General features: G+C 32.6%; 1 protein-coding gene across 1 annotated transcript in view; it reads right to left on the minus strand.

Moving 5' to 3' along the window:
• Positions 1-7211: 7211 nt before the first annotated feature.
• LOC143065163 (bifunctional 3'-5' exonuclease/ATP-dependent helicase WRN-like) overlaps positions 7212-14511 on the minus strand; it is a 57970-nt gene continuing 50670 nt past the window's right edge. Inside the window, exons 27-28 of the mRNA XM_076238567.1 lie at positions 11971-12248; positions 7212-7537 (exon numbers count right to left, since the gene is read on the minus strand). Coding sequence (XP_076094682.1) covers positions 7226-7537; positions 11971-12248 — 590 coding nt within the window. The 3' untranslated portion in view covers positions 7212-7225. The remainder of the gene's footprint in view (positions 7538-11970; positions 12249-14511) is intronic.

Raw genomic sequence — 14511 nt, forward strand, 5'->3', positions numbered from 1 at the left:
CCATGTTGACGTCATTTAGAGGTAACCGAGTCCTCATTGTCTTATTTAGTGAAACATTAATAACAATTACAGGCCATATTTACAGATTTCTGACGAACAGTGACCTAGTTAGTCAAAACAGACGTTATCAATACCATTGTGTGGTTGAACTATATATGGAGGCAAAATGGGAAAATTCTTTCATGTAGTCGTCATCAAATTAATCCCAATTAACCTAACTTGACTTCTTGTCAGTTTTCCGAGAAGTGCATTAAGGTTGTCATATTTTCATAACGGCATATAAACGGGTACGGGTACGGGTTAATGAACCATAAAATGCATGTTTAAACTCCTGGACCTGCTTGGCGTTTGATCCTGGTCCAACCTTCTTCTAACGTTAATAAGTTGCTGCCATATTCAGCTGAGGCTGTTTTAAAGTATGGCAGTTGCAATCACTACATACGGGATTATGTTAAAATGAGTTACATAATTTTTAATTTAAAAGAATATTCAATTTCATACTAAAATCAAAGAGCAGATTGCTCTGAGGGATACGATTGCCATTGTTTCATTGACACATGTATGCATGTAGCTGGATAATATTATTTTCAAAACTAATTCAAATGACAAACAGACATGTAAAATAGTTACAAAATAGCCAAACCCGGATAAAAGTGTATGAACAATGTAATTAGGTCTATTGTGTTTTATTTTTGTACTATCAATACCAAGTTTACTTTCCACAGCAGTCACTGACCGACTCAGAGTGAGAGATGTCAGAGAAGGTATTTTATTTCACTCATTGGTTACATTATATTTTATTAAGTGTCTGTTAGCGATGCGCCGACGTATAGTCATCAATGTGCTGATCGATCGTCGTCGTATGATGTAGATGTAGATTTCAATTCGTATCTTATCATCTTTTTCCTACGTTAATTCTAGGAGGAACCCCATTCCTAACTCTTTAAATATTTAATTTCCTTTGGGTCAGTCATCATGGCTCCTTCCCGTACACATTTATCGGTTTAAATTGCATTCGTTTTTAATAAAATACGACGTTTATTGACAGAACCAGCTAATACTCGACGTCTTGTTTATATTCAGAATTCACGGAAGTTTCTGCCGGAAGGGAGACAACTCGAAACGATAATATGGAAGACTCCATTTCGCCTGAAGGGGTGTTCTACGATGTGGAATATATTTATTTTAATCTAAATGATGCATATGATTTAAAATTATGCAACAACAATAACCCTCAATAGCAGACATACATAGAAAAGATCCCATGAGTTATAAATTAATTAATTGAGTGGGGAATCCAGAGCAACCATTCAATCTAAAACCCCTTAAAGTCAAGAAAACTATACGCATGCGCATAATTTCCAAATCAAACCCTGGGGCAAGATATATTAAATGCTAATTAAACGACCTAGATGGTTCTCAATTTCTTTATGGAAGTACAATCTCAAATATCAGTTTCATAACGGTAACATATAAGAAAAACTCCACTTCAGTTCTTATATGACAGAAATAGAGTTATCGGTATTCAGAAAACCCTCGCATTTTATCAAAACTGGGAATTCCCTCTGACGTGTTTCTAAATTTATAACTACACTAAATATAAATACTGCTTAATTCTGATTTTCCGTGTTGTTAAAAACACGCATCGAAGTCAAGGGAATTATCAAAAATGAAGATTATGAAAAGAACATTATAGGAAAGTTGATTAAGTTCAATCCCTTTGTTTGTTTTTACCTTTTAAAGCAAGACAATCATAAGAATCTGAGATGTTCCTTAATGTTTAGAATAAAACGATTGACGTGAGGGAAATTGCTCTGAGCCACCGGTATAAGTCTACAGATTGCTTGAAAGCAATCGTATCCCAAAAAATGAAATTAAGTTGAAAGGCCAGCTTAATATAAATTTCATTGTATATAAGGTCATGGTCAGATAAACTCTACCAAACGGCAATTACACATTACAATCATTCAATACAACAATTACAGATCTACCTGTTGCAATGAGTACCACAGAAAATAAACACATTAAAATACGGTAAAGTTCACATGATTCCTGCCAAACCAACATATTACAATCATTCCATACACCAATAATAAATGACAAATTGTCTATAAAAATCCAAATTGCAGACAAAACCATTGGAATTCAACTTTAATCCAGGATACCATGAAATGAGATCAAGGTCAGACGATCCCGGTTAGACAGACAAGTAGACCTTGCATTGATTCTATAAACCAATCTTTGTTCGTATAAGTGAATCAATGAATTCAACTGTTGAGCCAATACAGATAATCAAATAGACTGGACTGCAGAATGTACCACAACCATGAAATCAAGAGTATTGATTTTTTTTTCTCGATCCATATAATATTATACTAACAAAAATAATTAAACAAGAGTGTTCACGCTGAAATGTCTCGTCTGCTTTACCTATGATTGATTATTTGGTGAAAGTAGTAAAGACCACAAACAATCTCATTAAGTGGAGGGTAGCGTATCAGAACATCGGATTTTAATGAGATTGGACCACAAAAACATAACTTTGATAACTTATGAAAAGGAGGTCCAGATCATATGAACCATGGCAGACAGCCATATTCACCATAAACAAATTTGGTGATCATATTGTATATGCTTATAGTTCCTTAGAAACAGACTAAACCAAAAAAAAAAAAAAAACACTTGCTATAGCCCACGTAACCCTGACAATGAGTTCAAGGTCATATGAACCCATCAAAATACACATGTTCACCTTACAATTATCCTATAACCAAATGTAGTTCACCTGTAGCATGTGTAGCTTTAAGTACATGATAAACCGGAAAAAAAAACACAAAAAAAGTAACATGACCAATAAACCATGAAAATAAGGTCAAGGTTATATGAACCTATCTGTTAGTGATGTATAGCTTAGAATCATTCCATACACCAAATATAGTTTGCCTAGTGCTTATACATGAAGAACCTGATGAACTCATAAAAATGACTTCAAGGTCAGATAAAACCTACCAGTCCGACATTTACACCTTACAATCAATCCATATTGCTTACAGTATCTGAGAAATAGACCAACCGACAAAATTCAAAGCATTGTCCACAGAACCATGAAAATTATGTCAGTCAGATGAAAGCTGTCGGTAGGACATGTACACCTTACATAAGCATTTGAGATATGAACTTGACAATGTAAACTTAACGTTATCAATATAATCAAGGTACTTGTATACGGTACGAATATTGCCATCCAATTACTCATAAGTGAGTATCTAACATAAATAAAAGTTCTTTTCAAGCAATCACTAAACAATGAAAATGAGGTCAAGTGAATGGATATTAAACAGAAAGGTTTTTAAGGTTTATGGATACAAGGTATGAAACATTAAGGTATTTTACCATCTGAAATATAAAGCTTTATACAAATAATATACGCCTTCACAGCTTTCACATTCTTCAGATGTAAGTAAGAATAGAAATGACCATTTGAGATTAAATTTAATTTACTAGAATTATTAGTGTTATCTTCCTGGAAATTTTATGCACTAATTTTAAGGATGTATTCATGTCAGGTTTAGGATTTTTTGTAAGATGTTCAGACAGCTGGTTTTTTTCTACAATACAGGGAATATATGTTGCCCCATATCACACACTGTCCTTGTGATAGAGGATTCCAATAGCTCATAAAAGGTCAATACTAAAATTCAAGCATATTTTAGATTTCTTTTAATACAATTCGAGACCCGAACACTGCCAATTCTAAATATAAGGTAATAAATTTAGTAAACCTTTTCCTGCCTTTTCAAATATCTTGAAAAGAAATTCCATAACCTATCAATAATTTTTGCCCATTTTGTTCCTGAACTATGGTCGTTTGATTTATAGTATAAATTTTGTAACCCAGAATTTATTTAATTACACCGGACTGCACCCTGAATACATCTGCACATAAAATATCATTGAATTGCCATTACAAACTTTTAAAACTTGTAACCCCTATGTAATATCAGTCATTAGACCATAACTGAGGGGGTGATTAGGTCAAAATCTCTCCAAGTAAATAAGATGTGTCCATGCTTATACAAGTGAATACCAAATAGTATTAACCATTACATATATATCATTACCATAAGAAGGTCTCCTTAAGCTGACCCAATAATAAAAGGCAAATTGTTGATTCCGTCATAAACAACACGTGTATGTCTTGCCTATACCACTTTCATTAAGGTGAGCTAGAAATCAAAAGATGAACAGTCCCTCTAAGTGGACTTACTTATATTTATAGTTTCTTATCACTTTTGTTTTTAATCAATAAGATTATTAATTCCCTGGCCTGGAATTGTCAAATCACAATTGTGAGACAAACTAACCCCATGAAAAGGCAATTTTTCCATATACGAGACAATATCTGAAAAAAGTCTTATTTCCATGTTTCATCTTCCACCAGCAAATATTTTTTTATTCAGCCATCTTTTAGAAAAATTTGAAGTTCAGTATTTACTAGAGCATATAATGCACCAACTATTGCCAATTAAAAACTCTTTCTTATATTTCTTCCAATAAAATATAATGATTTAAATGTTCAATGCCCAGTGTTGGTTTTTGACAATTATATCATTCAAACGATATCTAAATTAAGTAAACAGGCTTCCCATTTTCACACATATGATAGATTATATAGAAAACTTGTCCCTTACTGGTCTAATTTTATTATAACTAAAGCATGTGATGAAATTTTGCATTTTTCAATGGGGTAATTTCCCTCCTGTTACCACTGGGGTTTTTCACCTGTGGAAACGTTTGAAAGACCAAGATTTGATTTTTTGTAATGCAATGTGAAGAGCGTCATTTCCTGAATGTATGGCTCCATGTGCATACCTGTCAACTGACCCGTATTCTGCGGGTGTAACCCCGAGATTTTCACAATTCTGAGGGATCACCTGGGACACCCGCCGAGTCATTGAATAACCCGGGAATTCCGAAAATGACCCGTTTTCACCCGTATTTCTTAGCCTTGAGATTGATTTCATAAGTAATATTCCTTTGAAATACCGGCAAATTCGTAATTCTTCCACGAACAGGAAGTTCATCTAGCTGTGTAAACTGTCAAATTAAGTTACCCATTAAGTGCATGGCTTCACTTGACAGCTTTGGTGTCAAACACACTGTTAATTAACACCAATTACCTTAGCTTTAGGTCGTAAATAAATTGCACTGTTGTTTTACAAACATATTTCAACTAGAGTTACTTCCCCTTTTTTGTCACCATTCAAAATTATTCGTTCTATTTACGTTTTTGGGGTGAAAAAGATTAAATCTTAAAAAAAATAAAATTCAAACACATATTGAAATATATCTTTTCACTATTTTTATACCTTTATACAATTTTTTAAAAAAAGTTGAAAATTATTTTGGCGATCTATACCTCTTTTAACTGTATTACTATATTTGATGACAGTCTAATTTCATTAGAAGTTGTAATTGATGTATGAGGTTGAATTACATCATTACTAGAAGAAAAGAACATAAGACTGTGATACACATATTTCTAATAATCTTTTCAAAGTGCAATTAAATAATAATTAATAAGATTTAAAATTACTTAACCAAGTGAACATGCATTGATGTTTTAGTAACTTTGATTTAAATTATAAGAAAAATGTAGCATAAATACTGAAATTCAGCTCAAAAAAGTTCGTACGCGTTATGACCTGAGATTTGATTCTTCAATGCAGGTTATGACCTGCATTTTCATCATCACAGGTTGACAGGTATGCATGTGTATAGGTGAATTGCAGCCAGTTTGAAAAATTCAAACTTCCCAAAGATCAGAATTTAGAGAAGAATAATTTTGTTGTTCCCACTTGTTACAGCCTTTTTGTAAAACATTTCATTGTCTGCACTATAACAGTAAATGTATTTTTATAGTATCTTAAAATATTGATATGAAGATGAGAGTAAACTTCTACACAATTCCAATAAAAAAACAAAAAGTACTGTGTAATTCCTTTGTGTTATGTTCTATCATGTTACCTAATAAAAAGTAATCAGTAACAGGAAGGATGTTAAAGACAATTGCACTGATAAATCACAAAGTTAATCTACTATATGCCAACCATTTCATTTTATATAAGTTAAGATAATCATATTAAATAAATCTCAAAATAATATACAGTATATTGAATGAAAAGACAGGTTTTTTACTTTTGATAACAGCAGAGAACATTGTGCAATTTAGTAGATGGTAACAGAAAGGAATTTATTTTAGAATTGTTCATTACCTGCAAATGCAGTTTCAAAAGATGAAATGACATTGTTTGCTGTTATCTTACAATTGTGACTAATTTGAAATGATGTATTTTTCTTAAACTATGTATGAAACAAAGCAATTGTTTTGAAAAAAATGCTTCCCGTTACCAACTCTGTCCTGTTACTTGTTCTGTGACTTGTCCTGTGACTCAAGATTCTTTCATGTTACAGACATATCAGACTAAATTTTAGTATATTTCTTAACCTTTTGTATTGAAAATGCTAAAATAAATAATTGGCATTTGATAAATTATTGCAGGATACACTAGTAAACCACAAATAGTATCTTAAACTTATTCCTTATCCCCATTAGAAACTTTTTAAAATTGATTCACTTTGGTAACAGGAAAGAACTGGAATTTGTTTGTACCATTTTCAAAATTGCAGTTATTACCACATTTAACAAATGTTTAAATTACAGTCAACAGTTCCTGAATCCTTAATGTTTGTTCTTCGATATGAGCTATTAAAATAACAGTTCTAAAGATATTTTGGGGGATTTTACTTATTGCCAGAAATTAGACATTTTCAGATACTGTCTCTGACATATAAGAAATATTGCAATCATGATGTTCAAGCTTAAGTAGTTTAATTTGAAGTATGCTGCAGTTGATGTACTAATGCCTATTTGTACATGTTTGAAGGTAGAATGAACACATGGATTGTTTCCTACACATGACAACATGATGTAGAAGAAACAAAAGAAACTTGCATTGCAAAATTATCAAACCTTTCTTCAATCTCTCAAAACTACCCTACTTATAACATATTTAGTGAATCTAAGTACAGATCAAGTGTGAAAATGAATGAATACCCAGGTAGATGAAAAAATGGATAAAATATAACTTCCCTTTATAGGCTGCAACATGTGGAACACTGCAGAAAATCAGGTATACAAAAACAAAAAAGTCTTTTGATATTTTTATCTGAATAAACTGTTTGATTTCATTTTTTTATTCATAGGTTTCTTGCCAGACATCCAGTCTGGTAACTTCCTTTTACTTCCACTCGATTGAGAGTCTGTTTCTGATTTGACAATTTGACTTCCTGTGAAAGACATTTGTGATTCATTATGCAATTGGCTACTTGAGCCAGCTGAAAACGACTTTTGTATCACAGGTTTTGACTGATTGTTATAACTGTCTGATGTTGATTTCTGTAGAGATGGTTTCATCTGACTAGAATCAATTTTTTGTTGACTAGGCTCCTCACCAAATAACAGTTCATCTTCATCCTACAAAAAACAAAGCAAATGCTATATAAAAATCATCATCAACTCAAGTCACACAGTCTGAGATGAAAAGGTCATTTGTTTTTAATTCCACATTTCAGCAACATTCCTAATTTAAATGGTGCCTTTTACCCAAAAATAAAAACAAATTTCTTTATTTCACCCTGTTAAGCTTTTGGTTTTTATAGATAAATATGAAGTAGATAAAACAAACAGTATACTGTATTTTCAAAGTGGAACTAAAATGATGACACTGTTTTATTCACAATTTTTCAAAGTCTCAAGATCCCTTTACTGGACAGACAGACAGGGATAAAAAATATGCTTCCTTCTTAGACTTTCCATATTAGGGGCATAAAAAAGATAGCAAAAAGTTTTTACTGAATGTCTGAGAAGATTTCAATCCAGATAAATTATTAAATTGGTTGCAAAAAATTACATAGATTTCCTGGTGAAATAAATAACTGACAATTTCACATGTGAAACCAGATGCTCCGCAGGGCGCAGCTTTATACGACCGCAGAGGTTGAACCCTGAACGGTTGGGGCAAGTATGGACACAACATTCAAGCTGGATTCAGCTCTAAATTTGGATTGTGATTAAATAGTTGACACAGCATAGGTTTCGGACACAGAATGAATGTGGTCTTATGAACTTAAAATATTTTTTTTGCCTTTGAGCAATTCACATTGCTGTTGAATATTAATCCTCTCAAAAAAATGTTTGAAGAAATTTTCTTTTCATTTATGAAATCTGAATTGAAAATATTTAACCCCCCCCCCCCCCCATAACTACTCATTTAAATACATCATAAGGCCAGGATTTTTTAATTTGTTGGTTTACGGATCCGCCGACCTGATTTTGCCGATTTCCAAAATAAAAATAAAATTGACTTTTCATGCTTTTTCATTCCCGCCGACCCTAACAAATGCATTATCCCTGAAAAATAAATAAATTATCCTTTTTTTATAAAATGAAATGCATTAATCACTAACAGAATTGATAACACTTTCTGTTGTGAAAAAATGAAACTTCCAGTTTACGTTTCTAAAAATAGATAAATCAATTATTAATGACCTTGACATGTCGTTTGGACAAATATTTTTGTGGAACGAAACCCGTGTTTAAAACCAATTACACAATAAGTTCGTTTCTCTTATTTGTCAACAGTCCGTAAGATGCATCTTCTCATAGAAATAGACTTGTCCAAATGTGGACAGGTGGAAGTTCAGGACATCAAGTTAAAGTACTGAATATTAACAGATCATTTAAAATTTTCTTGTTTCATAGATAATAAAAAAAATTTCGTCCATTTGGATAAAAACGGGAATGCGTGACAACAGATTAACCCGATATTCTCATTTTTTCCAGTGGACGAGTCTATTACGTTTTTGACGCGTGTGTTGAAAATTATTTTTTTACCACGCTTTTACATTTATTTCTTTATCAGTTTTCGTTCTTGAAGATCATTATTCACCAAGTTTTCTGGAATTGATTAAGAGCTATGAGAATTTGTCTTCATTTATGAAATTTAATTACGTCTTTGTCCGTGCACCCCCTTTTTTACGGGAAATTATTAGGCAATGTCATGCAATTTTAATTACAACTGAGCAATAATATTTCATTTAACTAAAATTTAAGAAATGATGACAAAATAGGATAACAAACATATTATTATAGAAAGGTGAAATATATATTTATTTTGCATATCAGTTTTCTGTCTTGAAAGATATTTTTTTTATTTTTTTCCCGACCGACCGACCCGACTTTTTCATGGAGAAAATCCGTAAACCAACAAATTAAAAAACCGTGGCCTAAAATATTAAAATGTAACAAAAGGTGCTTGTTATTACTGAATGGTAAAGATTTATCAGTTGGTAGTAAAAGTGAATATACATTGTATATTGTATAAAACAATGATTTAAGTTGATTCAACTACTATTCTGGACAAAGAAAGATAACTCCAATCAATTGAAAATTTCTTGCTATTGCACAATATTGTGCAATTAGATATTTCTTGCTATTGCCCAATACTGTGCAATTGAAAATATTTGCTATTGCACAATACTGTGCAATTGAAGATTTCTTGCTGTTGCGCAATACTGTGCAATTGAAAATTTCTTGCTATTGCACAATACTGTGCAATTGAAGATTTCTTGCTATTGCTGAATACTGTGCAATTGAAAATTTCTTGCTATTGCACAATACTTAATATAATAATTTTGGATCCTGATTTGAACCAACTTGAAAACTGGGCCCATAATCAAAAATCTAAGTACATGTTTAGATTCAGCATATCAAAAAAGCCAAAGAATTCAATTTTTGTTAAAATCAAACTTAGTTTAATTTGGACCCTTTGGACTTTAATGTAGACCAATTTGAAATGGGACTAAAAATCAAGAATCTACATACACAGTTAGATTTGGCATATCAAAGAACCCCAATTATTCAATTTTTGATTTGCGATTTGGCATATCAAAGAACCCCAATTATACAATTTTTGATGAAATCAAACAAAGTTTAATTTTGGACCCCGATTTGGACCAACTTGAAAACTGGGCCAATAATCAAAAATCTAAGTACATCTCTAGATGCAGCATATCAAACAACCCCAAGGATTCAATTTTTGTTAAAATCAAACTAAGTTTAATTTTGGACCCTTTGGACCTTAATGTACACCAATTTGAAAACGGGACCAAAAATTAAGAATTACATACACAGTTAGATTCGGCATATCAAAGAACCCCAATTATTCAATTTTTGATGAAATCAAACAAAGTTCAATTTTGGACCCTTTGGGCCACTTATTCCTAAACTGTTGGGACCAAAACTACCAAAATCAAACCCAACCTTCCTTTAGTGGTCATAAACCTTGTGTTTAAATTTCATAGATTTCTATTTACTTATACTAAAGTTATGGTGCGAAAACCAAGAATAATGCTTACTTGGGCCCCTTATTGGCCCCTAATTCCTAAACTGTTCAGACCTTAACTCCCAAAATCAATCCCAACCTTCCTTTTGTGGTCATAAACCTTGTGTTTAAATTTCATTGATTTCTATTTACATATACTAAAGTTATAGTGCGAAAACCAAGAAAATGCTTATTTGGGCCCTTTTTGGCCCCTAATTCCTAAAATATTGGGACCAAAACTCCTAAAATCAATCCCAACCTTCCTTTTGTGGTCATAAACCTTGTGTTAAAATTTCATGGATTTCTATTCACTTTTACTAAAGTTAGAGTGCGAAAACTAAAAGTATTCGGACGACGACGCCAACGTGATACCAATATACAACCAAAAAATTTTCAATTTTTGCAGTCGTATAAAAACTTGGTTATTTCACTTCTCTGACATCATACAACATTAGACAATGGATAGACGTTGATAACATTGGATCAAAACAAACTGTGAATGCGTAGAAAAAGAAATAGTTCCTTAAATTTTATACTTTAGATTCATCAGAAAAGGCCAATTGCCAATGTTATTAAAACAATAACTAATCAAAGAATTTTTATATCTAACAATATTCAAAATGTGACCAAACAATACTGATAGTTAACTCATGCACTAAGCATACCTAACGGGAAGGATTGTGCCTGATGTTCATATGATGAAATCATAATCTTTCAGTCAGTTTAATTGAAGTCTGGAGCTGGCATGTCAGTTAACTGCTAGTAGTCTGTTGTTATTTATGTATTATTGTCATTTTGTTTATTTTCTTTGGTTACATCTTCTGACATCAGACTCGGACTTCTCTTGAACTGAATTTTAATGTGCGTATTGTTATGTGTTTACTTTTCTACATTGGCTAGAGGTATAGGGGAGGGTTGAGATCTCACAAACATGTTTAACCCCGCCGCATTTTTAAGCCTGTCCCAAGTCAGGAGCCTCTGGCCTTTGTTAGTCTTGTATTATTTTAATTTTAGTTTCTTGCGTACAATTTGGAAATTATATGTCATAATCACTGAACTAGTATATATTTGTTTAGGGGCCAGTTGAAGGACGCCTCCGGGTGCGGGAATTTCTCTCCACATTGAAGACCTGTTGGTGACCTTCTGCTGTTATTTTTTTCTATGGTCGGGTTGTTGTCTCTTTGGCACATTCCCCATTTCCATTCTCAATTTAACATTTGTGAATTAATGTGTTGTTCAGTTGCTCGTTGAATATTTTTCTCTATTTGAATTCTTTGATTAGTTATTCTATAATGAGTAGAATGAAAATGTATAAAGTCAAGAGCCTTCATCAACTGAAGTTGCCTAGGAAGACAGCAGTTCACAGAATATCAATGGTATTTCAAACTCAAGAATATTTGTCATCTTCATTTCAACACAGGGTTGTGAGAATTTTCAGATACACCCTCTTATTTTGAATAAATGTGGGTAATCTATTTATACATTTATATAAAAATTTAAAGAATGAAAAAAGATAGTGGCTAACCTGTGATGACCAATCAGAATCATCTGGTGAGGTTTTTACAGTGGCATTCTCTAGTGATGTCTTGACAGTGGCAATCTCTTGTGATGTCCTGACAGTGACACTCTCTTGTGGTGTCTTTATAGTGCCACTCTCTTGCGATGGAGGACAAACTATCAGCTCTCCTGTTGGTTTTACCTCCTGTCCATATTTTTGTACCAATGTTGCTATGACAACCCTTATATGGTTATATTCAATGTGAGATGGCAAGACATCCTTTATCTTGGTAAGTCGACTAATCTCTGAAAAAGTATGCATGTATCTGATCAAACAATAAACAGCTGCTCCACAAGTACATAATATGACCGTCGCTTTGTGTGTGAAGTTTTATGCAATAATAATGAATAGTTTATATTAATCTAAAGACATGTATATTTTTGAGTGATGATACAAAATTTCATTTTAGAGTTAATGAGTTTTTTTGTATAAAAAGGGGGTGGCTTTCACATTTCGCGTCATATCTCATATCTTTGATACCAGTAACAACAACAATATCTGAGATATGGCGCGACATGTGAGAACCACCCCCTTTTTATACAAAAAAACTCATTAACTCTAAAATGAAATTTTGTATCATCACCAAAAAGTATACATATCTTTAGATTAATATAACTAAGAAGTTAGTAAAGTTTTCAGAGGCGGATCCAGGGGGTGGTCACCCGGTGCCGGTGACCACCCCCTGGGTTTGCAAAAATGGTGCACCATGTACCAAAAAATGGTGCATCTTGAACATTTTGAAAAATAAATTCGTCGATCAAATCAATTTGTCTATCGTAATCACCAGTCATAAAGTTGTCATTACTTACCTTAAGGCTAAATACATGTACCTTGACAGGTATGTTTATACAATGAACATGTAATCAGCAATCGCTAATTACTTGGTCGATTTCTTTGATGTTAAGGTGTAAAAATGAAGAGACAGTCCTTAATCTTAGATGGTTTTAGCAGGTAATTTATACTTTTTTTACATTACGTTTATCTAAATTTTTAAAGTTTGTATGATAACTTTTCTCGACCAATAATATTTTTTTACTGTGATGCCAAAATTAAAAAATAATTTAAAAGTTTTAAAGTCACATAAATATTCTATATTGAATGAATACCCCCGTTCCATCATCTGTTTGTCTAAAAGTTTCGTTCATTCCAATTTTTTAGTAACTTATACCCTCTTTCCTTCAGGAAACGCCACAAATCAGCCCCCTCTGAAATACCAACGACTTGTAATGGACCTAGCATTGATACGAATAAAAGTGATCAGATTGAGAGAAACAACCCCCGACTTACATATAAGTACAAACGACATTGGTTTTGTAAAACAAACAACACGTAAATTAACAAACGAAGAGAAATTTAATTTGATAAGAAATCATTTCCAACCTGGAATAAACTATAACTTTCCTATAAAAAAAGTATGCAGGAAAGAACAGACTGTTTCAGCTGAATTGCATGGCTAAATCGCTATGATGGGCTAGTGTACTCACCTTCACAAGAAGGAGCTTACTGCATATAATGTGCTCTGTTTGGGGTTGATAGCTTGCCATTGGAACATTATCATGCAAACCACTAACAGATATGGCACATGCAAGTACAAGACTTAACGATCATTTCGGCCGTGATGAGATATCATGTAAAAAAAGTCATACTGAAGCTAGAGCAAAAGCTCAACTTTTTCTTGACAACATTGAGCAAAGGACTACTGATATTCAAAAATTTATTGATAAAGCAATGAATGAACGTATAAAAGCAAACATAACTGTTTTGAAATCTATATGCAAGTGTGTATATTACTTTGTGGCAAACAGAATCTTCCTATAAGGGGCCATAGGGATGATGCAAAACATATTTCGGACAGAAGTTTCAATTCCGGGAATTTTCAAGCACTGATTGATTTCCGTGTAGAGTCGGGGACTCTGTTCTAAGAGATTATCTGGAAAATGCCCCAAAGAACTGTACATATAGATCAAAAACTATACAGAATGAATAATGTGTAACTTTTGTCTTCTATAGTTGTAACTATTTTCATGATACCAATAAAATAAAATGAATTTTAATTTAAGATTTCAAAAGGTGACCACCCCCTAATAAATTCCTGGATCCGCCCCTGGTTTTAAGCAATAATCATAAATTTTTTTTTGAGATACGGTGCGACAAGTGAAATCAAAGCCTTAAAGGCTGTAAAAGCAATTGCTGCCATGTTAATGTTTGGGGACTTTTATTTTTCATCCACATATATACACAAATGATTAAGTTAAAACATTTCAACTTTCCAGACGCAAATGTTAAAAAACGGGAAAGAAATAAAATATCTTACAAGACATAAACATGTAAAGAATAAATGTATATTTCAGCTTAATAAAAATATTTTCATAATGTTACTTTGTCATCATTTTCATGTTAAAACTAAGTTCCAAACATTATTGCTCAGTTGATATGTGTCCTTCTGATGCGGTACGAGCACAGGCACTTGTTTCTATCCATAGGAAGGTCGATTATCCATATAAATAG

The sequence above is a fragment of the Mytilus galloprovincialis genome, chromosome 2 (assembly GCF_965363235.1).
Source record: "Mytilus galloprovincialis chromosome 2, xbMytGall1.hap1.1, whole genome shotgun sequence".
Classification (NCBI taxonomy): domain Eukaryota; kingdom Metazoa; phylum Mollusca; class Bivalvia; order Mytilida; family Mytilidae; genus Mytilus; species Mytilus galloprovincialis.